Source organism: Aquila chrysaetos, chromosome 1, assembly GCF_900496995.4.
Source record: "Aquila chrysaetos chrysaetos chromosome 1, bAquChr1.4, whole genome shotgun sequence".
In the NCBI taxonomy this organism is placed as follows: domain Eukaryota; kingdom Metazoa; phylum Chordata; class Aves; order Accipitriformes; family Accipitridae; genus Aquila; species Aquila chrysaetos.
The window spans coordinates 50,577,152-50,600,925 of NC_044004.1; the positions used below are offsets into that span (position 1 = coordinate 50,577,152).

The 23,774-nt window shown below is 48.9% G+C and overlaps 2 protein-coding genes across 3 annotated transcripts in view; one reads left to right on the forward strand and one right to left on the reverse strand.

The window, feature by feature from the left end:
* The window catches only part of MFHAS1 (malignant fibrous histiocytoma amplified sequence 1), a 35,418-nt gene extending 31,883 nt beyond the window's left edge, over positions 1-3,535 (reverse strand). Inside the window, 2 exon segments of the mRNA XM_030019740.2 lie at positions 210-3,215; positions 3,218-3,535. Of these exon segments, the coding sequence (XP_029875600.2) occupies positions 210-3,215; positions 3,218-3,407 (3,196 nt within the window). The 5' untranslated portion in view covers positions 3,408-3,535.
* A 6,996-nt stretch (positions 3,536-10,531) lies between these two features.
* TNKS (tankyrase) overlaps positions 10,532-23,774 on the forward strand; it is a 146,904-nt gene continuing 133,661 nt past the window's right edge. For both annotated transcript variants that reach the window (XM_030019717.1, XM_030019726.1), the window contains exons 1-2: positions 10,532-11,060; positions 22,241-22,465. In XM_030019717.1, coding sequence (XP_029875577.1) covers positions 10,562-11,060; positions 22,241-22,465 — 724 coding nt within the window. In that variant the 5' untranslated portion in view covers positions 10,532-10,561. The remainder of the gene's footprint in view (positions 11,061-22,240; positions 22,466-23,774) is intronic.

A 23,774-nucleotide genomic window follows, 5' to 3' on the forward strand; every position in this document is an offset into this window, starting at 1 on the left:
AGCTACCCTAATATTTTCTCTCATGACTCAAGTCACCAGGGAAGGGAGTTAGAGCAGAGGAGAAAAAAAAAAAAAAAAAAAAAAAAAAAGAAAGAAAGAAAGGGAAAAAAAAAAAAAGAGAGACAGAGCTAAGACTAACACCATAAAACTCCCTCCTAGAAAGGGTAAAGCTCCAGAAGAGATGAAAGGCAAGCTCGGCTATGCCTTACCTGGAAAAGTGTGTGGGTTGGGTGACCCTCTTTTAAGGCACTTTGAACAGAGGACGTGCACAGTGTAGTACAGGCCCGGCCATTCCTGGAGCAGGACATTCAGTTCTTCCACTAAAGGGGTAATAGCTTGCCAAGCTGTCCAGATATTTGGTAGGGACGCATGACTAGCAATAGACAGAGTATCTGGCTGCAGAGGTCCCCTGGCAGGCCGGTAACTCACCACCACGGGCACCTTTCCCCGGTAGGCATAGATCTGGTATTTGCCATCTGACCGCTGAACCACGTGGCTGTTAATCTGGACGCTGTAGCGTGCAAACAAGCCGGGTGGGAAAATGAATGGAAAGCTATATTCAATCTGCAGCTGCTCGACCACGAAGGACTGTCCACTCAGATTGGCGCCGTTGATCCACGCCTCTGCATGGGGCACCTCATTTTTCACGTAGCAGGGGAACTTGTACCAAGCGGCCGCCCCATTTAGGGGCTTGCATTTGGGTTTGTTGACACAGTAACAGAGCCCCATCTTCTCCAGCAGCTCCAGGATGAGCTGCAGATCCTCCCGACTCTGGACATGGGGCTTAAGAAGGAGACGGATAACGTGGGCAGGGAGGAGACCGTGCAGCAGGAAGCCCTCCACGTAATGATGGAGCTGAGTGGCCCTCAGTTCGTCAATGTGGGTGTCGCTGAGCAGTTTTTGGAGCAGCACAGTGGCATCCCGCTGGCAGAAGACATTGAGGATGTCAATGAGCCGTGGCAGGTTGTGGAACACATACTCCCGCAAGGTGAGGTGCTCCTCAAAGTAGAGCAGCTTCCCACTCTCATGCAGGTAGGACAGGGCGCTCTGGAGCCGATCCTCCGTCAGGCCCGCCTGCAAGCCCAACCGGGCAGAGTCCCACCAGCTAAGCCACAGCTGCTGAGCTTGCGGCTGGAAGTGCAGCTCCTCCAGCACTTGCCAGGATTTGGGCAACACCCGGTGCAGGTTCGGGAAGATATCCCGGTGCTCAGCCACCGAGAGCAGCTTGTCCCGCAGGCGACGCACCTGGCAACGGTCCCGGCAGCTGAAAGGCAGCACTGGAGAGAGGATCTGTGGGCGGTGGTTGAGAAGGTACTGAAACTGGGCTTTCTTTCGCCGCAAGTTCTTGTCCGAGACCCCATAAAAGGCAGCGTGCGGGCTGGAGCAGCGCAGGTCGAAGTCCTGCCCCAGAGCCTCATCCACCTGCTGGACCAAGCTCTGGAGTCCCTCGGCATCCCTCTTCTCCTGCTGAGCAATCTGGTGATGGATGTCCAGGCACTTCTCTTCCAACTCCCGCTCCGCACAGAGGTCAGCATGGGTTCCCACCATGCACACCACTGCGTGGGGCACCTTGGAACCGAGCCAGTGCAAGAAATAGCCCACAGAGGGGTAGAAGCGCTGAGGGACATAGGCACTCAAATTCACCACCAGCACGTACAGCGCTCCGGGAGAGAGGAAGAAAGACTGGATCACGTCATAGCTCGGGTCCCCCGCCAGCTCGTACACAATGAATGTCAGGCCCCTCTCTGCATCCGCTGTCCAGTCCATCACCTCAATGCCCTTGCTGCCTCCTGACAGTCCCAGTCCTGACGGTACTTGGGGGGCATTCGGTGGCAGCGACGGTGCAGGGCACGGCGTTTCCCCTTTCATTCGGTGGGAGGGCACATGAGAACGGATGTCCTGCCGCTCAACGGGGAGATGTTCCAGCTGCTGCATGGCAGGTACCCGCGCTGAGGAAGCGTCCTGAGGCTCTGGGAAGGGGCAACACCCAACTGGCACTCTCCCACCGTCCTGCTGCTGCCCAGGGCACCCTCTGGGCTGGGTGCTCCCTGCCTCCAGACCTCCCACGTCCTCCCTCTGCCCATCCTCCTCCATGAGGCATCGTCTCAGCAGGGTCTTTCCCGCATCCTTTAGGCCCATCAGGACCAGCTTGAGGCGGGGTTTGAGGGCAGGCTGGGAGTGGGCCAGCTCCTGCTGGTAGGCTGCGATGTAGGGGATGCCCTTCATGCACACCTCATAGGGGGGCTGGATGAGGGGGTTGTCCTTGATCTTCCACAGGGTGATGCGGGAAAGCTGCCCGAAGCCCTCGGGAAGAATGGCAATCTGGTTGCCTTGCAGGACCAGCTCCTCCAGGCTGTGGAGGAGCACGATGGAATCCGGCAGGTAGCGGATGCGGTTGTTGTCCAGCCAGAGGGTGCGGAGCTGGCGGAGCTGGCAGAGGTGAGGGGGCAGCAGGGTGAGCTGGTTGCGGCTCAGGTAGAGCTCCTCCAGACTGGTCAGCGCCAAGATGGCAGCGGGGAACTCCCCCAGCAGATTGGAGGAGAGGTTCAGCATCTTGAGCCGCTGCAGGCTGCCGAAGCCGGCGGGCAGGGCCTGCAGCCGGTTGCCGTCCAGCATGAGGCTCTCGAGGGCGCTCAGCTGGCAGAGGCCCTCCGGCAGGGCTGCCAGCCCAGTGCCGCTCAGCCAGAGGATCTTCAGGCGGCGGAGGGCAGCGATGCCCTCGGGCAGGGCCCCGAGGTGGCGGTTGCCGGAGCAGTCGAGCTCCTCCAGGGCGGCCAGCTCCAGCAGCGGGGCGGGGAAGGAGGGCAGCAGGTTGTGGTCGACGTCGAGGGCGCGGAGGTGCCGCAGGCGGCCCAGGCCCTCGGGCAGGCGGCGCAGCCGGTTGAAGCTGAGGTCGAGCTCCTCGAGGCGGCCCAGCTCGGCGAGGCGGGGGGGCAGGCCCGGGCCCTCGGCGCCCAGCTCGTTGTGGCTAAGGCTGAGCTTGCGCAGGCCCCGCAGCCCCGCCAGCGCCCCGCCGTCCCCCAGGCCCCGCAGCCGGTTGTGGCTGAGGTCGAGCTCGGCCAGGCGGCCCAGGTGGCGCAGGGCGGCGGCGGGCAGGCGGCCCAGCCGGTTGCGCCGCAGGCTGAGCACCCGCAGACCGCTCAGGGCGGCGCCCACCTCCTCGGGCAGCTCTTCCAGCCCCCGCCCGCTCAGGTTCAGCGCCTCCAGCTCCCCCAGGGCGGCCGCCGGGGGCGAGCGGCGAGGCGCGGCGGCGGCGGCAGCGCGGGGGGGGCGGCGGCGGCGGCCCCCCCCGGCGGCCCCGCGTCCGGCTCGGGCTCGGGCTCGCCGGGGCCGCCCCGCAGCTTCCGTGCGCGCAGGGCGGCGTCGCGCCACAGCCGCACCGCCTTCGGGGGCTCCGTCTGCGCCATGGCCGGGGGAGCGGGCCCCCCGCCCCGCCCTACCTGCCGCCGCCGCTGCTGCTCGCCATGGGCGCGGCCGCGCTGCGCGCCGCCAACCACCACCGGCCGCCGCGTCGTGTCTCGGGGCTCCCCGCGGCTCCGCGCCGTCACTGCCAGCCGCACCGCGCCGCCCCGCGCACGTACCGCCGCCGCCGCCGCCGCCCCGCCGGGTGCGGGGACGCGGCACTGCCCGCCCGCCGCGCCGCCCGCGGCGGCAGCCTGCCCCGCCAGCGCCGCACCGCCCCCGCGCCGGGGAGGGCCGGGCCCCCGCCGCGGGGACCGGCCGGCGCCGGGACACCCCGCCCCGGCCTGCCTGGAAACCCCCGCCCGCCGGGCACCGGCAGATCCCGCCGGGGAGGAAGGGTCCCCGCCTCCGGCCTGAGGCTCCCGGCCTGCGGCTCCTGCCCCTCGCACCGTCTGGCACGGCCCCGGGAGTGCGGCCCCGCCGCCTGCCCGCGGCCGTTCGGATGCCCGCGGTGTGTGACGGCAGCCGCCCGCCGCCCCGGGGTCTCACCCTGCCCCTGGGCTTGCTGCGAGGTCTGGGAGCCGCTCGGCTCACAGAGCACAGCTCACCCCGTGGAGTAACAGCAAAAGCTCTCGCCTTGCCCATCCCCGCGTCATTTCTGCACCAGGCAAAGGCTGGGTTTTCATCCAGCCCTGCAAGGAACCGAGATTAACCTTCCTTCCCGTTAAATAAGTGCGTTTCCGTGTTGGAGGGTACGAAAGCCCGTGACCCTCCGGTTAGTCGGAGCAACTCCGCCACCTTCCTGCCGCCCTTTGTTTCCTTTGCTGCGCACATCGGGCCAGATCCTAAACGCTGCCTTCTTCAGGATCCTCAGCCAAGCTTTGCTCCCAGGGCTCACAGAAGTATGCCTGGAAATTTCTACCACTGCTACAGGGGGGAAACAGAGCCGGTTTATAGCGAGGCCGCGAAGCAGACTGACAGAGGCTGTGGACACTCGGATCTCCCGAGATGCGTGACCTTACCCTTACGAACGCCAGTGATGCCCCGTGCCCAAAGGTTCAGAGGTTTTGAGATGTCACTGTCTTTGTACAGCGCAGAATACTTCAGCGTGCTTTGGGGGCTTGACAACAGTTGCTTCCTCTCACCTTGCCGTGTTGTAACAGCTACCATTAAAGCACACTGTAAGCTATTACTTCAGAGCCATGAAGAGAAAGAAAAGCATTTGAAAAGTGGGCCACGGGGGCAACGAGTTTCACAGCCTTTATTCTGGAGAGTCCTCACAAGAACGACACCTTCTCTTTTGGATGGCCCTGCGCATCTAACTGCACTCCCACTTGCAGAGAAGGAGAGTGCTGAACTGACCCGGTGCAGAGCCATAGTCGCTGCACTAAATTATTAAATTTACTGATTACTAAAACTACAGATCGCAAAGGCTCAGGTTCAGTTGCCGTCTTTCCCATCAGTAACAGACAAGCAGGGGCAAAATAATCTCTGAGTCCTAACAAACCTTTACCAGGTTTCTGCTAAATGCCTTTCTGAGCACGATGTCACCCCTGGGTAGGGAAAAAGTTGCAGTGTTGGCTGGTAAAGCCAAACAAAGGATGCAAAGGACAGGGAGGAAAACCCACGGGCCTGGGAGAAAGCGTGGCTATGTGAAGGTAAGACCCAGCTCCAAGCAGGGTTCAGGAGCTGCCCAAAGCCAGTGGCAGTCCTGGGGTCTGGGCCCATGGTTGGCTCCAGGGCCACCACTCCAGCTGGAGGGGAACAGGAATGCACGGACACTCATGATCCAGGAGGCTCTGCTGAGAGGGACTAAACCTGGGGATAAAGCTTCTTTTCCCATCCTTCCTGGTTGGCTGGTGTCAGATCCTGACCCCGGGGAAACAGAGATACTTCGTGGCCTCTTGCTAAATTGTGCCCATCTAGAGCTAGTTTCCAGGCTTGCCCTCATTTATTTTCAGAGCATCCCTGCATTGGGTCAGTACATGTTTTATTTGGGCTAACCCAGTTTCTGTGTTTGTTTTTCCTGAAGATCACTTGGGAAGTAGCCCTTCTCTGTCTGCTGAAAGGAGCACTCTCCTTCCCCACTTCAAAAGTAGCACATTCAGTTCCTCCTGGGGAAAGAGTAATTCTCTTCTCCCACCCTCTTGCCCAATTGCTCTTATGATGCCATGTTGACGGTTTCATTTCCAACTCTGCTGCAGATCCCTTCTGAAGCCAGGGCAGGCTCCTAGTTGCTCTATGATCTGCAGTGAGTGTAACCCAAAAGGCTGCCACTCTGCACTATCCTCTTGTTTCCCACGGGAAAACTGGATAACCCCCTCCACCAGGGATGCTTCAAGCAGCTGCTCGACTCAGCCAGCTGAAAAATACTATGGAGAGAAGCGCTTATCTCTGTTTGCCTGCTACTAGAGGTCATGGCCTGTATTAAACACATCTTTCTGATAGCATGCAAGGACAGCCAGGGAGGAGCTGACCAAAGCAGGGAAAGTTTTGACTGTCAAAACCCCTATCACAGAATAGGCAAAGCAGCAGGAGCTGAATGCCTCCCCAAGGTAATGAAGAGGGGGAGAAAAGTCAGGCATCACTAGTCAAACTTTGATGAGCTCGGGAAGGTGGTAAATGAAGCTAAGCCAGAAAAAACAGTGCTGCTCAGAGGTTGTCCAAGGAGGAAAGCTCTGTTTTTTTCCCACCAACTTTACATTTTATCCTACTATACCTGCACAGGTGTGCAAATCTGTGAGTAACTTCAAACAGCTCGGGATGGTGTCTCTTGGCTTCTTTAACACATTCACTGCGGTTAAAACTGCCAGTTGTGAGTGAGGTACTCTCTGGAGAAAGGGAAGATTTTGTTTCTCAGAAAATGTAGCTTTTGTTACAGACCTAGATGATCCCTTGTCTTCCCATCTGCTTAGGCAGAGGAGACGCATTTCTCCAAAGAGGACTTCCTGATTTCCTCTTGATTTGCTTGTCGGCATCCTAGAATTCCATTAAACATGAGCACCAGCATGCTGGATGCTGGTTTTGGAACCATTTCCTATTTGTTGGAGCTTAAAAATATTCAGAAACCACCCCAAACCCCTCTCCTAGCTGTCGTCAGCTGGAGCTGAGAGGCAGGTGGTTGTAAAATTGCCAGCAATGCTATAAAGCTTTTTGTTGAAAAAAAAAAAGCAAAAGAAATGAATCCCATTTCAGTGGATTCCATTATATGCCAGAATTGCATTTGGAGTTATTAATTTTAAATAGTGGCCCTGGAAAGTCCTATTGATGCGTTTTAATTATTCAGCTGAAGTCTGAGGTGCCTCCACTTTACTGAGACCTGCAGCTGCATCATTAATAAGATTTCTATCTAAAGCACCTCCCGGGTCAGGTAAAAGACATTGAGTTATCAACAGTATTTTAGAGCCTGACTCTGGGCTTTGCGGGACAAGAGGTGCAAATATAATCAGCCACTTGTGACAGGATGTGAACCTAAATCAGCTCAACAGATGCACCAAGCCGCTGCGGCAAGCGGATGTGGGGAGCACCGTGGGCCGCTGCAGAGCTCATGGGCTCTGGCATCAGCACCGAGCGAGGCTGGCACACCCTCAGGAGAGTTCTTGCCTTCCACGCCACCAGACACGCAGCCCAGATGGTAAAAAACCCGGGTTCCTGCTTCAGCAGCAATTGAAGAAGCCACGTTTCCAAGGGCTCGGTGGCTGGCCAGGGAACAAGCAATGGGTTGACTGAACGCTTTCAAAGATCCTCCCCATGTTCCTCCTCGACCTTAAGTAGAAATCCTGTAAGGATGAGGAAATTTTGCCCAGAATTGCATTCCTCATGCTGTTTTGCCCACCGTTTCTGCAGGAATGATAAGAATCTACCCCAAGGCACACCAAGCCATATACAAATGGTGATGACAGCACTTGAAGGGATCCTGGACATACTTTGGGCAGGGGAAAGAAAAGGGTTGGGGTGGACAGCACTGTTGCTTGCCTCATCTCTCTGGAGGGAACCAGTGCTGCTGTACATGTGGGGCAGGATGGTGGAGGCTTGGGGAAACTGGGGGCTGCAATGAGATAGGGACCCCCACCCAAAGGTGGGGGTCTGAAGAGGAGGTGCATCCCCAAAACCGCTTGGCATCATATCCTGTGAAACCCAGGGCCAGGCCCCACTTTCCCATGGGCAGGTCTCATACTGTGAATCCTAACCCCTTTACTTGTTCCTTCCCAGGCACAGCTTTCATAGCACCACAGAAAGGTTTGGGTTGGAAAGCACCTTTAAAGATAGACTCATAGAATCATTGGGGTTGGAAAAGACCTTCAAGACCATTCAGTCCAACCCCCTTGCCTTGCGCAGGGACATCTTCAACTAGATCAGGTTGCTCAAAGCCCTGTCCAACCTGACCTTGAACACTTCTGATGATGGGGCATCCACTGCCTCTCTGGGCAACCTGTTCCAGTGTCTCACCACCCTCATTGTAAAAAAATTCTTTCTTATGTTCAAGCTAAACCTACCCTCTTTCAGTTTTAAAACACTGTCCCTTGCCCTGTCACTACAGGCCCTGGTGAAAAGTCTCTCTCCATCTTTCTTGTAAGACCCCTTTATATTTTGAAAGGCCTCAGTAAGGTCTCCCTGGAGCCTCCTCTTCTCCAGGCTGAACAACCCCAATTCTCTCAGCGTTTCTTCATGGGAGAGGTGTTCCAGCCCTTGGATCATTTTCGTGGCCCTTGTCTGGACCCGCTCCAAGAGGTCCATGTCTGTCTCGTACTGAGGACCCCAGAGCTGGACGCAGTACTCCAGGTAGGGTCTCACCGGAGCAGAGTAGAGGGGCAGAATCACCTCCCTCAACCTCCTGGTCATGCTTCTTTTGATGCAGCCCAGGACACGACTGGCTTTCTGGGCTGCAAGTGCACATTGGCGGCTCATGTCCAGTTTTTCATCCACCAGTAGTTCCAAGTCCTTCCCCACAGGGCTTTCCAGAAAAGCTGACGCAGAGTGTAGTGTTTCTTACTCAATCCTACAACCAACAATGAATTGTTAAGGCCACCATGAATCCCAAATCTTAAAAAATACTACTTGTGTATTTTAAAATCTTTCAGGAAGTAGAACAAGTGTTTGCATACCAATACATTTCATAAAAGTGATGGTGTCTGTAACCTTGGTTTATGGGAAATACAGAGAGGGGTAAAGGAATGTGATTTGTTTGCCACTGATGCCACAAAAGCAACTGGCTGGTGAAAAAACTGTGGGAAGCCAGCGGCGAGCTGAACAGACGCATGCTGCTGCTCTGGCCTCTGAAATGTCTTGCAAAGCTTGGCCGTGACAAACCAGATTTTGTAATGAGCCTGCAAAGTCCTTTCAGGAGTTTTGAATTGAAAGAAGGCTGCGAAGCAGCAGCTGCCCAGGTTCAGGTGTCAGGGAAGTCTTGCCGAGCTCTCTCAGTGCCTGGTCAAGGCCCATGGCTTCGAAGTCATGGCACAAACAAGAACTGAGCTGGGCACATTTTAACTGGATCTTCATTTACTGCTTCAACAGTCATGGGGATCGATTTCAAGTCTACGCCTCATCGCTGGCAGAAGGGTACTTCGTAGCACTAGACCAGATCCTCATTTCTTCTGAACTCCTGTTTTCTGATTTTCTGTGCCCCCAGCGTTAGACCCAGTCAGCGCTCCTTCAGCGCATCACACGGTGCTACGCAAACACTTCCCAACGCCCTTTCCCTACCAAACAACTAAAGCAGATCTGTTTGCCAGGACGAGGCTGGCTGGCATCAGCCACATTCACTCCTGTTAACGGGAATTCCTCATCGCTCTCCCCATTCTCTGACCTGTGGCTGCTACCCCACCAGAGCTGGGAGCCCCAGTACCTGCTCTATCGGGAATTCTCCAGGAATTGTTGCTGTTGATGTTTTTCCTGTCAATGGAATTTCTCCCTTGTACTCACAGATTAAAGTGAACTGGAGATCTCTTGGTGACAGTTATTGGGGATTTCCGACTTAAACAGTTTATCCGTAATGGGTGTTTGTATCCTCCCTCGATACCAGTAAGCCAGAAGCACTTTGGTCTCATCTTCCTGCTGCTTTCCAAATCCAAAACAAAATCCCGATTTAAACGCTTCTGCTTATTCCCATGCAGTTCAGATCCTCTCATTCCACAGAGGGCCTTACGGGGCTGTTTCGGTCCCTGACATCCTTGGATTTCTCTTTCTTACCCTCACCGTCTGCCTTGCTGCCCTCAGCTTCCCGTTCCACCCCTCGGCACTTTGTTATTTCTGATGCAGACGGAGCGTTCCCCGCTCGCCTCTTTCTGCCGTTTGCGTTTGCTGTACGTGGCTTTTTAGTGACTGCCTCGCCCTGGAGAACAGGCTCCAAGCCAAAGCTGCTTTCCTCCCAGAGGCGAGCGAAGAAACGGCCTTTCAGCTTCGCTAATGAACTTCTGAAAGAACTGCCAGACTTCATTTAGGTTTCTCCCTCCGCTTGCTCTCCCGCCGGTCTCGCTCCATCATTTTCCAGCTTTGGGGAAGGAGCTGTACCGAAACGAAACCACGCTGCCGGCTGGATCGCTTCCAGGGGAGCGGAGAAGGTGAGCGCTCGGCCAAGCGCTGCCTCTGCAGGCCAGGCAACCCACCCGCCTCCGGCGTGACCCTTACTTCAAGGCCGGCCTGTGCCGCCCCGCCGGGCGCGGAGGCGGAGGACGGGCGCCTCGCCTCCCGCACCGCCTTCCCAGCGGCAACAGCGGGCTCCGGAGAGGAACGCTGCCTCTCGGCCCTGCCCCCCGGCCGGGGTCGGGGGTCGCATCGGGGGTCGCACCGGGGGCCCTGCCGGCCCACCCTTGGGCTCCCCTCCCGCCCCTTCTCCCGGCACCGGCAGCCGCGGCCGGGATTCGGTTCCCGGGAGCGGCCGGCCCCGCCCTTGGCCAGAAAAGCCGGAGGGGGAGACGCGTGCGGCAACAAGGGGGCAGGCGAGAGCAGAGCCGGTGGGGCGGGAGGCGAGGCCTCGCCCCGCCTAGCCCGACCACACGCCCCGGTCCCGCGCCGCGCCGCCACCGGGGAGGCGTCACGTCCGGCCGCCGCGTGTTGGGATTGGCTGGGTGCGGGCGGAAGCGTGGGCGGGGGTTGCCGCCGTTGCCGCAGTGACGGGGGCCGAGGGGGGGGCGGGGGGGCGCGGAGGAGGGCGAAGATGGCGGCGCCGCGTCGCTCCCAGCACCACCACCACCATCACCCGCCGCCGCCGCCCGGGCCGGCCTCGCCGCCGGCCGCCGCCTCGCCGCCGCGCAGCCCCAGTCTGGCACCGGCCGATCTCGCCCCCGCCGCGCAGCGCCACAGCCTGGCCGGCCCCGAAGGCGAGGCTCCCCCCGACGCGGAGCGGCCTCCGGCCCCGGAGTGCTCGGAGGGCGCGGGCGCCGCCGCCCCGGGCCCGCCGCCGGGCTCGGGCAGCAGCTCCAGCAGTTCCTCCTCGTCCTCCTCCTCGTCTGCCTCGTCGTCGGTCGCGTCGAGCCCGGCGGCGGAGAGTCCCGAGGCGGCGGCGGGCCCGGGCGCGGCGAGCGGGGCCTTCCGCGAGCTGCTGGAGGCCTGCCGCAATGGGGACGTGACGCGCGTGAAGCGCCTGGTGGACACGGGCAACGTGAACGCCAAGGACATGGCGGGCCGCAAGTCCACGCCGCTCCACTTCGCCGCCGGTGGGTACCGGGGCCGGGGCCGGGGCTGGGGCCGGTCCGGCCTCCCGTTCCCGGCGAGGGCAGTGACAGCGAGTGCGTCGGGACAGGGAGGGTACGTCTCTCCACCTGGCCCCCCGGGAGTAGCTTCCCTCGCTTCGGGGAGTGGACCGCCAGCCCCTCGGTGGGTCGGGAGAACTCGAGCCTGAGCTGAGAGGAGGGGTGCACGCACGCTTCCCCGGCAGCGTTTCGCTGCAGGTTGTGGGGAGACGGCTCTTAAATGTCCTCCCCCCCATAAAATGGAAGGTGATCCTTCCTTTGGGTGGAACGAGTGGGAGAGGAGATCTGGAAGCGTAAGAGAGACTGCGTGGTCTACAAGTATGGACGTTTTTCTCTGTGTTTGACACATAGGCAGCTGCCAACTTGTGCTCGTATGCTTAGGAACTGAGAAACTGGAATTCATGACAGAGTTGGCTTGAAGTTAAGGGTTTCACCTGTATTGTGGTAGCTCTCGAAAGTCAGGGACCTCTGTGATGCATGTAGACTTAATAGGAATCAAAGTTGATGCCTTGGGCTTTGTAACTTTTTTTTTTTTTCATTTGGGCACAGCTGCTGATTGATCTCTGCATCTCTTGTGGTCTGAGCGGGCTGGGGAAAGAGGTGAAGGGGAACAACTGAACTTGATATAAGTTACAGATGTGTCCAGGAGAGAATATGCCACTTAGTGCTGAGAAGAGATGTTGTTGTGATCAGAAATAATGGCATAAAAGCAGTTAACAGTGAGGTCCAACAGTTTACCTTAACTGGAAGTAAACTTTACTTTTTGGCAAGTATAGCTATTACCAGTTAGTGTAGTCCATAAAGAGAACATTTTCTACAGGGTGTGGGCTTCACTGGGGGCACAGGGCACATGAAGTTCATGATAAAAGTAAAATGAGAAAGACATTTTAAATCATCAGCCCCAACTCAGAACTTGCCCAGTTACTAGGTCTGTGGTCAGGCTGAGGGGCTTCTGACACGTGCCACAGTGTTACAGGACTGGACCTTATGTAGTAAGGGGCACAGATCTTTGAGCTTTAAGTGGTGCACTAGTACACATAAATTAAGATCATTAACAGGACTATATTGAGTGGTCGGTATTTAAATGCTGGCGTATGGCTCTAAAGCACTGTGTTGAAATTGATAATAAAAATGAACATTTTATGGCACAATGTTGCCTGGAGCTCTGAATAGTGTTCAATTTATCAATTGGATAATACTCTCTGAGATTGTATGGGTTTGTTTTCGTTTTCAGAGTACAAGTGGCATTTCATGATGCCTCAAAGGGAACTTTTGGTCCTGAGCCGTTTCTTTTTCATTCTTCTCTGATCCCTGAGCTCTACCAGTAAAGCATGACCTTATGCACGTGGAGTTTAAAACACAGTGAACCACTGGGATACAGAGATGGACTTAATGTTAGCAAACCCTGGAACATAATGCTGGTACAACTGCATGCATGTGCGTGAAGTTCTTAAAAGTTTTGGAAGGGTGATCTTGAGTCTGCTTTGCCTCTTTGGGATTCAGACTTAAAATTAGACCTTGCTGCTTCCCCTTAAACTCTGAGATCTCAAGTTGTAACTTCAGTGCTAGTACAAACTAGTGCTGAAGCTGCAGTGGTAATTTCTACTTTGATTAGAGAAGGAATGAACAAAACTTACTGGAGGGGATAAGGCTTTGAAAGGTGATAGTGTCAGTAGGATGTTACTGTAATAGCAATGGAAGGTGCTTCCTTGTAGCATGAGGAAAACGGTAGATGAAGTTCATGTACTTAACAAATTCCTATATCTGTTTTTCTAGATTTAAGACTTTCCTTAGCTACCATACATATTTTATCTCAAATCACTGCAGTATGTCTGGTCCAAATGGATTTGACGTGTAATCATAGTATTAGGCAGATTTCTTATTACAGAGATCTTGGGGTCCTGCATTTTGGAAAGGCCCGTAAGCACGTTGTTTGAATACAACTGATCTTTGGCAGTATGTATCTGCCTGTGATGCAGTGTGTTGATTTGATCTCCTTCTCCTTTGTGGGCAAAAGGAGAAATATAACTTGTTTGCTTATGAGCATAGGAGTCTGCTGTGTATATGAAGCTGTGTTATGGATAATAGCTCATGTTTTATGAGCCATACATAAGTATGAATTATATGGCCTTCACTAGGGGAACAGCAGTCAGAGAGTGCAATATGCAATGTTTTAAACTGCTTCTTTCAAGCCTTTTGAAGCTAAATTCTTAAATGACAAGACAGAGGGTTCCACTTCAGACCTTGTGATTTCTGATAGAGGAATTCCTCTAATTTCTTCTTCATTTCCCAGTTTTGGGGGTAGCTGGATTCCTCTCCCCCCACCCCTACTCCCTGCTCTGGGTACTTGGCTTCTCCCTAGCTCAGTCTGGTTTTCTCAGATGTCCTTTTTGGCAGCAAGGCCAGGCAGTTAAGTTACTTTTACTGTAACAGGGAAGGACAACTTCCCTAGTTCTAGTTTCTTGTGAAAAACACTAAGTTCAGGTTTCCTTAAGCTTTGTGAGGTTTCTAGTTTCAAAATCACCTTTATCTCCTTTCCTGTGGCAGAAGGAAGATAAAAGGGGTGACTTCTGAGAGCATTCAGAATCGTTAGCGTGTACATAAGCTGGGGATAAGGTGAGAACTGAAATCTCTATAATCAGTTATTTCAAAAGCTGGAGATAGATATAAATCTGCTTCTAGAAGTTGAAGTCATCTGTCCATTATCCACTTCCAGATAAAATGTGCACAGCCACATCAAGTTGAAGCAACAGTGTTATCCAGATTTTCTTTATTTGGGATATCTGAATGGTCAATCGATCTGAATGAAGGGGAATCAGTTCTTCAACTCTGTGTTGAAATGTCAGCTAGTGTGCTGAATAAATCCAACCTACTTTGGTTAGCTATTCATAAGGCATAAATTAATACTGAGGCCATATCAGGGTGATAGAGACCTCTTGCAAGCAGGAAGAAGTTGCACAAAGGATCATTTTCCTTTCATCCTCCAACTGGACTGTTATTCTAGCAGTCTTTCAGGATGTGTGGTGCTCAGCTTTTCCTTTGCAAGTGATTTGAGGGATTCTTCTGTAGAGGTACACATGCTTGGATAGAGGAAAACTCAGGAGTGTCTCAACTGCTGTGTGGATTGCAGCGTATTTGGGTCTCTGGTACCAGTGCAGGCTTTGTATATTGTCCAGCAGCACCCAAGAATCAGAGTAAGAAGCAGATTCTAAAGACTTGAAAGTGATTGAGTGACTTTAAAATACAAAAAAGAAATCAAGTGGAGGTATTAATGTATTCACAGCATTTGCATTCAGTTTGTTCAATGAAAACTAGCTTGCTTATAACTAAAAAGAATTAAAAAAGTAACTGCTAGGCACGAACAAAGGTATGTTTGGCTCGAGGTTTTATCCGTACTGGTGGCCAAAAGAAGATGTCTAGGGAAGAGTTATACACTTGCCCTGTTCATATATGATACTTCTCTGAGTACTCTTCCTGCAGTTTGTAGCTCGGCAACTATTTGAGCAAGACCCAGTTTCTACATGTTAGTAGTAGCTCATCCTGTGGTAAGGAGTTCACTAAATAATTGGACTGTTAACTTGTATTAAAAGTAACTTACTGCTGCTTTGTTTTTTCCACACTCTTCACCAGAATATCCTGTGTTCTGCTTAATGGTTCACTTCTTCAAACTGCATTGAATGAGACAAACTATTCCGCTCCCTTGCCTTTCCACTGCATTCCTCCTTTGATCTAAAGATGTGTTACCTCTTTTCCTTGAGAAAGATCTTAACTGTCATTGTTGATTTCACGAGATTATGGACATCTTTATTATATACCCCTCACTAGTTGAAAAATTTATTTATGCCCGTGCTGTCTGTTCTTGTAAGCTGGCTTGATAATCCTGGGTTTGGTGATGATGTTGTCACATAGTTGGCAGAATACCTTTTTAGCCAGCATAACCAAATGAGTTGGTTGTTCTGCGTGTGTGTGAGGGGTAGATTTTTCTTCCCCTTTGGGGAATGCTATTGACTTTTTTTTTTTTTTGAATGGTTGGATGATTTCAGTCTATGTGATAATGTGTCACATTTTGTGTGGTGTAGAGTGGGACTTTACTCTTAGCCCACATACTTTCTGTGAATCATTATGTGATTGGGGGGGTGCCTGTATTGGTCCATTATGTTTGATGTTAGCAGTGGTGCTTTCATGGCTTTTTTTTGTGTGTTATCCTCCATTTGTAGCACTCGCATACCAAGACTGGCTTTCCAAGACTTTTCTACCTTTCATATGCCTAGATGGGGAGGAGTCCTGTGACCTTTTGTCTGAAATCCCAGCTTTTTCCCAGAGCCAGCAAGAATTTGTAGCAGCCAGCTTGGTAACGGACTTGCCTCTTCCCTTCTGAAACAAGATTTAGCCTTACAAAAGGATATATATGTATTTGGTGCTGACACCTTGATTCATATGTTTTTAAGCCTAGTCTTTGCTGGTAAATCATTAGTAATAGCACCTCTTTCAGAAATGACTAGGTGGATGTTATTCTTTCTAGTGTTCAACCCAAGGATGCAGAGAGTACTAATAGTAATTGCTGAACTGTGGCTTAATGCCCACTTCTGTACTGAGAAAGAGGTAGAGGTTTCCAGAGTGGCTTTTGGAAGGTATGGAGTTGCAATCACAGGGTGAAGTGCTCTTGGTGGTATCAGCCCAAACTCAGGCTTGGAGAAATCTGATTTAAGGTGACTTGTTAGAGCATCAGTGATATTCTTTGTTTTCTTTCTTCTTGGGTCTATAGTAATGGCAAAAAGTTGTTTGCGGAAAGTAGTCTTCTGTAAGTGTGCTTTTGATATCACTAGTAATAACTGTTGGAAGTCAAATCTTTTTATGAAGGCTAACATATATAAATATTCTTCGGAAAATTTCTGGAGTACACAACTTTAATCATGAAGGTGAAGGGATCTCACTTGGGTTGGAAAATAGTGGTCAGAGTTTAAGGAGAGAGCTGATCAAGTTGATTTGTCAAATAGCAAGCTGTTAATCATAAAAATGCAAGCTGCTTCAACATATGTGAGTGAGATAAGCAACTCACGAGTCAGAACTAATATAACTAGCTGCTGAGTGTTCCTTGAGGGAGAGCCAGGAAAAGGCAGGAAGTAGCTTGTAACTTATTACACACTTCCACTCTATGCAGAGACACCTGAATCAACCGCTCCACCTGTGGTGCAACATACAAGAAGTTAGCTTAAATTGCCCTGGAAAGCCTTGCTTGAGATACCATTCATAAACTACTCTGACTCATTTTGTTGCAGTTGTCTGATATATCCTTGCCATAGAAGAGATGTCTGACCTTACTCAAACAATTGTTTGTAAAGCTAAGTCACTGATAAATTCTGCCTTGTGCAACTTAAAGCAGGGGTAATAACAATTTTCAGCTGGATTCATATGGATAGAATGAAGAGTGGAGATTGTGTAGTCAATTAGGAAACATCCTGGCAGCCTTAGGCTCAGAGCCTGCAAAATGCAGACTTTCATGTAAAAAGATGAATTGATAAATTACTGGCCGTGACTTTGAATTTCTTTCTTTTATGTTTTTGTAGCATTTGTAGTACATGAACTGTTAGTGTCACAAGCATATTACTTCCTAGGAAGGTTCAGCTTGCTTTCTTTGTGGCTGGTAACTTGTTCTCTTGAATGGTCTTGCAATAGTTTGTGCAATGTATTGCATCTCTTTCCCATTAAAATCCTTTGAAGGAATTTACAAGAGGATATAAACGCAAAATCTCAGACCTTCAGTAATACTGAACCAGGTACCCTTTTTCCTAGCTTGAAGGCTCTTCAGTTTACTTAGTTAAATCACTCAGTTTAATTGTGTTCTGCCTAGAGAAGTAGGAGAAGTGCCGGTGGCTTTTGGAAGACCTGTCTTGGGGAAAAATCTGGTCCCAGAATATGCAGTACTAAGGCAAAGAGGTGTACAGTGACTTAGCTTGAAGTTTTTCCACCCTTAGCTTACAGTTTAAAACCATTCTCGAAAGGGTGTGTGCCTCTAAGATGTGTGTTTTTCCACTTCAAGGGCTTGTATTCTCATAGGAGCTATGCTTAGTTCTCTAACAAGTGGGGTTGCATCTAGTAAGAGTGTCTTTCCTGCTTTGCCTAAGATCACAGTAATACCTGCAGGTGTGCTTAACCTGTGATTATACACTTTTGTAAAATTTAACTCCTTTTGGAGTCAATGTGTTCTTAAGAGCAAGCAGGTGAAAGGAGGAGGAAAAACACCTAGTGAGAGTTAGAAGTTTTCCATGTGATAAGTTAAACTCTGCACGTAACAGCAGCTTTGCAGAGGTTGGAATTGGCATTTGGAGGAGTTCATGCTATGTTGGGATAAAGTGACATTAATTGGACTGCGGGTGAAACAGTACAGCTGTACTTAAACTGATCAAACTGACTACTTGATGTATTGTACTCACTGGGGAAAGCATTCTTCCGGTTCTAGTGGGAAGTCCATATATTTATTTGGTTGTTTTTTTACCAAACTTACAGAAAACTACTCTTGAAATTTTACAATGAATTATGTGGCTTCTGGGAGTATTGGTAATTAAGTGTCTGTGAACTGTTACCATGTGAAAGCTTGTAGACTAACTGAAAGCAGGTTTAACATGGAAGCCCTAACTGGAGCATGTAGTGTTGCGGATCAGCTGGTGCTCCTGTTGCTTTCCTTGCATCACTTCTCTCATCAGTCATTCAGCCTGCTCACCCTGTTGCCTCTTGTTACTTAGGTTCAATGCCACAAGAAGAGATGGGACAGGACAAGCTTGTGGGCTGGGAGCAGGATGTGAAGTAGACAGGTGGTCTTGGCAGCAGTAGTAAGCATTTGGTTGTGTCTCTGTGTGCTGTCCTGTCTGACAGCATTTAAAACTTCTATTTAGCTTAGTTTTCATGCTGCCAGTTTACTACCTAAAGCCTTTTTTTCTCACTTTCAGCCTAAAGTGACAGGTATAAATTGGAAAAAGGCAAGAATACAGCATTGGCAAAGAACTAGTTAAGTGGCGTTTTATCTGAATTGTCTGCCTGTCTCTTGATCTATGTAAAGCTATCCCAGCTACGTCCACCTCCTGGCTTTTGCCAAGCCTTAGTCTTCCGTTGTTTTTGTGAGATGACTGGAGAAATGAAGAGTCACTGAATTTTTGCCGCCTTTGGTTTGACTGATGAGTATTTCACCCTTAATTTCAGATGTGCTCTTGCTACTGCCTTTTTATAATGGGATTACTGCTTCCTTTCTTTCCTGGACAGTGTGTTTTCTGAGGTACCATGACTTGCCTGAAACTTCTAAATTGTGTAAAGAAGCTAAAATGAGGGCAAAGCTTGTACATTCTACCTGTGTGAAATAGCCCAGGCTGATAAGGGACCATGCCCATGAGTGTGCTTTGGAAGCTGGCAGGTGAATCTCATCAAAAAAAGCTTGCATGCTCGGCCTTTATATGTGACTCTTCTCCGTGGTTGCTCTGGTTTGGGATGTTTTCTGTAGGAACCTTCTATTTGATTGTCTTTTGGGATCTTTGATTACAGGTCCTTTCTTGGGAACTCTTCCTTAGACTTCGTAAATTAAAAGTTGCGCTGGAAATATACAAGAGTAGGATTTTTACAGTCATCTTAAATGACAGCACATCAGTTTCTTCAGTTTAAACCGAATTATATGTGCTTCATCTGTCACAAATGGCTTGGCATGTGTCTGTTGTTTTTTACAAAAGGTGACCCCAACACTGCAGGAGTTTCAGTAATTACAACTGCTTTGTCAGATTGGGTCGTGTGATCATTTTAAAGAGTTTCTGGCACTTTGTCAATTCAAGTTTTTACAGGTTTGCCTCTGGTGGTGGGGGAAGCTATTCCCATAATTGCTTACTTTTTCTCTGAAAGATGGGTGGTCTGGTGGGATAAAATCACAGTAACCTTTACTGTGCATTTTGAGGAGTGAACAGAATAGCTAATTCACCAAAAACTGTAAAGTGTTTATTGCTGGCATTTCCAAAGATACCTTTATCAATGAACCCATGTCCAGCAATACCTTGAAGAAGTATGCGTGTAGTCCTGAAAATCACAACACTGAACAATTTGAAAAGGAATCTGGGTTTTCAGGCACTGTCAGGTTGTTTTTCCTTGGGAGACAGGAAGTACGTGTAAAGCAAATGCTCATGCAGTTTCAGCACTGTTTTTAGTAGTTCAGCCTATAAAAACTAAAGGCTAATAAAATCTGTTGATTTACTGTTTAGTTGAAAGCATCCTTTTCTAATTCTTGTCTTGCTCAATTTTCCTTTGCCAGTCAAATGAACAATATAAAGGTGGGAACCTTGAGGGCTTGCTGCTTGGTATTTATGCCCGAGGCCTGTTAGCTTTGCTGTGGGACCAGATACCCTTTGTTTGCTGTTGTACCCATTTAAGCTGTCATTTTCTATTTGGAGACTTAAGGGTGATGTTCTTGACTGTTTTATAACAGAAACAAACAAACAAAAAAGTTTTCATGCTAGAAGCTGCAGTGATTTACAGTAGTAGTGGCCCTGCTGACAGTTCAGTTAAGAAAAACGTCTTCTGGTAGCAGTTTTGTCTTGATAAATAAGTATCACTTTTAATAATACCAGTTTTGATTCGCATACTTCCATTTCTGTGGTGTAATTTCTAATGTGAAGTGATCAGTATATAATGTACCAGAAAGCTTTGACTCATCTGCAGTGATGGACTAAAATTGGATTGCTGAGTGGGGTGCCAGTCTGGTTGTGGTCCCCTTCTTGCAGCTGGTATGGCTCTGCAGCTTGTGGTGCAGCTGCTGAACTGCTGTTTAGCCCCATGTATTAAAGAAAACCCACCTTGGTATCTGCTCAGTGTGCTAACTTGTAATTTGTAGTGGTCCAGCATCTGTGCTGAAAGCAGCTGAGAGCTCTGTACAGTGGGGATGGGGAAATCCTTACAGCTATCCAAAAGTAACCAGTCTGTACTTGTTAACTGGAGCCCTTGAGCTACATTACCATACAGGATTAACCAAGGTGTGAACTGCTGCAGTCTCTAATAGATGTGAGCATCTGTGTGCGTATCCATGATGTCTTCCCCAGACTGTTCTTCCACCTGCTTGCTTGTGTCTTATAGAAGAATACTTCTTTAGGCAGAAATAAAGATATTGTTAAACTAACCTGTCATCAAAACCCTGAAACCATGGTAAGCCTCAGTAAAGGGGCTTTTTGTTTTAGCCCTGCCTGCCTTAACCATAGCATTAGTCAGCTTCTACAAAACTTCTGTCCTTCAAGAAAGGGTGTTGAAGGACTCTGTGCTTCCCTGAGGAGACAGTGTAAATTCCTGCAGAATGGCTAGCCTGCAGCTTGGCTGAAAGCTGGATGTTGAGTTATAACATCAGCCTTAACTGGATAAGCTAGTGTGGATGTAAAGCTGCTAGATCTGGCTTAGAGATCTCACCGTATAGGCTGTGGGGGGAAAAGCATGTTAATACTGCACCATAAGTCTGCATAGCTCTAACTAGGGCGCTACTCTGGCAAAAAGGGGGCTTAATTCATTGAAATGGAGGTCCTATCCACGGACTGCAACTCTGGGGTAAAACGTTCTGATTTGAGAAGTTTTTGTGCATGAGTTGTTGCCTGCCACTGAGGGTGCTGACTTTTGAGAACCATTTCTTTACAGTTTCAGCAGCATTTTGCTGTGACTGAGTTACATGGTCACCAGGGGAGAACTGACAGCTTCTTTGTTGCTTTCCTTGAGCTTTGTATTTGCCTTCTAGAAGGGAAATAATGTTTTTAGTTATGTTTTTGATCCGTGATCTGTGGAGTTAATACAATCTATAAACTGCCAGTTAGCACCACTGTGATGGAATTTCACTTGCTGCAGCATTTAATTCAGCTGTTTCATAAATATAGCTCATATATGTGGGATTCTTCATACTTAAGCTGGTTGGTATCCATGATTACAAGAAGACACAATATCTCTTAAAGTGGCAGTCTTTTAAAATACCCAGTGATACTGCTTTTAGCTCCAAGGTTTATAAGAAATTCAATCCAACCTTTGAGGTTCAACCTAGTATAAGAATGAACACTTGTGGTTTAGTTCAAACTGTCCCTCTTGAGCCTGATTTTTGTTCCTGTCCTCTAAGGCAGTGGTCCCCAAAGTGGAGTGTACAAAATATTTCATCGGGGTGCAGGAAGAAATTATATTTTGTACCACTAATAAATAAAGTAGAAATTTAAAAACAGTATTTATTTCATCTTTATCTCAGCCTTTTTAAATTTGTATTTTTGTGTATGTTTATAAGCTACATAATAGTGCAGTAGTGCATGTATGTGACTTATACATATATTGGCGGTGCGTGCTCAAAAATCTTTTTACTAATAGGGGTGTGCAATCAAAAAAGTTTGGAAGCTGCTGCTCTAAGGCATTTGGGGCAATAGGAAGCACATTTGGGCACTAGAACCTTTCCAGGTTTATCATGGACAATGGTGTCAGTGCCTGGCATGCTGATGCAGGATTTTGAAGCATATTAGTTTAATGATACTGGCTTTATGGTGATGTTTTCCCTGGCCATAACAGAGGCTGTGTTCCTAGGCTGAGACCTTCCTGAGGCATTATTTTCCAGCTGAGCTCTCAGTTCTACTTATCTATAACTTCTTAGTCTGTCACTTTGTCAGCTGGAGGTAGTCAGACTCTTTGTAAAAGAGCAAGAATGTAGTTTGGGTTGAGATAAGGTGGTTCTGCTTGAGCACTGACAGTGTCCTTCAGTGTTTATTAATGAGGTCATCTTCAAGATGAAGACCTATATTGAGAGAGAGTATGTAAGATGCTTGCTTTAGGTATGCACAGATTATACTAAATTTTTAAGATTTATAATAAGCTTTTCTTGAAAAAGAATGGCAAGCCTATTGTAGAACTTCATGGGAGAGAGTGGCAGCCAGTCAGGCTAATTATAATACAACACTGTTCTCTTCTGTCGTGAGTGTAAGTGAATCTTCAGCTGTTGTTTGAGCAGTTGAATATAGTCTCACTTTACGGTGAAATGAACCAAAAAGTAGAAGAGGGACGTGAATAATATCATTTGATGTCTGTACACTGGACTAGGAGTGAACAGTTTTAAATATTAAATAATTTTGTTTTACCAGACAAATGAACAGAAATATGTTCTCTTACAGGTTTTGGAAGGAAGGATGTTGTAGAGCATTTGCTACAGACAGGAGCCAACGTTCATGCTCGTGATGACGGAGGGCTGATACCTCTTCACAATGCCTGCTCTTTTGGTCATGCTGAAGTGGTTAGTCTGTTACTGTGTCAAGGGGCAGACCCAAACGCTAGAGACAATTGGAACTACACTCCTTTGCATGAAGCTGCTATCAAGGGGAAGATAGATGTGTGTATTGGTAAGTGTCTGTCACTTCTTATATTGAAATTTTACCAGATACATGTTTTGCGCAGTTGTAATTGATAATGTGCTGGACTTGAGATGAAAGATACTGCTTGTTCTTAAAAGCTAACTTCTTTTAAACCTGCAGGTAAGTATAGTGATAGTCATTTAAGACTAACTTTTTCATGGTTTATAATACAAGCTTTGCTGAACTTGCATCTGAAAAACTAACCTGGCGAGGCTGGGTAAAGTCTCCTCGTATGCTAAATTACAGTATTCAGAATCTGAATATGGAAGTTTGTCTGTCTTGGTCGCTCTCAAGAAAACTAGCTTTACTAGGTAAAGTCTTTGCTTTTTGGGCTGCTCTATGTGTTGTCGTAGTGGTTAGGAAGATGGTTAACCTTTCATTCTATACAGTATGAGGAAGCATCTCATTAGTCCTTTGGAGATTTCCAATACAAGTTACAGGATACCATTGTTGACAGTGGTTATAGATCTTCAGTGTGTGTGCTGTAGCCTGGAGCCAAAGCAGTTTCAAATAAAATTGAACACTTCAATCATTTTAAATGTCTAGAACGTATAAAAAGCTTTTCAGTCAGGATGTCTTTAACTTTTATGGTTTTTCTCAGTGTACTTAGTATTACTTTTTTTCTAAATGGGAAATTCTTTTTTTATTTTTTACACTCAGATCAGTTCCTTGAACTTATTTATCGGTTCTGGTTCTTCTCACACCTACTAACTTGAATAAAATGGCCTGCTCAACGTTGTGTTTTATGTCAAACGTGGAAAGTAAAGCTTGATTTTTAGGAACCACAGTTAAGATTATGAACATAAGATTTGTTCTATATGTTATCCAGATAACAAGACACAATTTTCAGAATTTCAGATAATGTCTATTTGCTTAAAGACTTATTAAGCAAAATTCCTGCAGAGAAAGCTGCAAAACTTACAGGACAAGTTCTTGCATTAGCTTTATTGCAATACTTATGTCATTAAAAAAAAAAACCACCAAAAATTGAGGGAAAGAAAATTGGAGGAAGCACCAAAATATAATTTTTTTAGTCTATTTCTTCTTTTTACAAGGGATGTGATGGACTTCATTCATTTCATCTCTTTGTGTGAGGTAAAACATACGGAGACTATTTTACAGCAGTTAACTGAGTATAGTTGGTTATGCAGCAGTACTATGGGAAGAGGTCCCTTGATATAGTAGGTCCCAATAACAGTCTGTTGTGACAACGGTGAATAGAAAAGTAAGCTTGAATTCCAGTCAGTAACTGGAGTTTTGTATGTGACTTAAAGGAAGTTATTACTTTGGTCTGTTC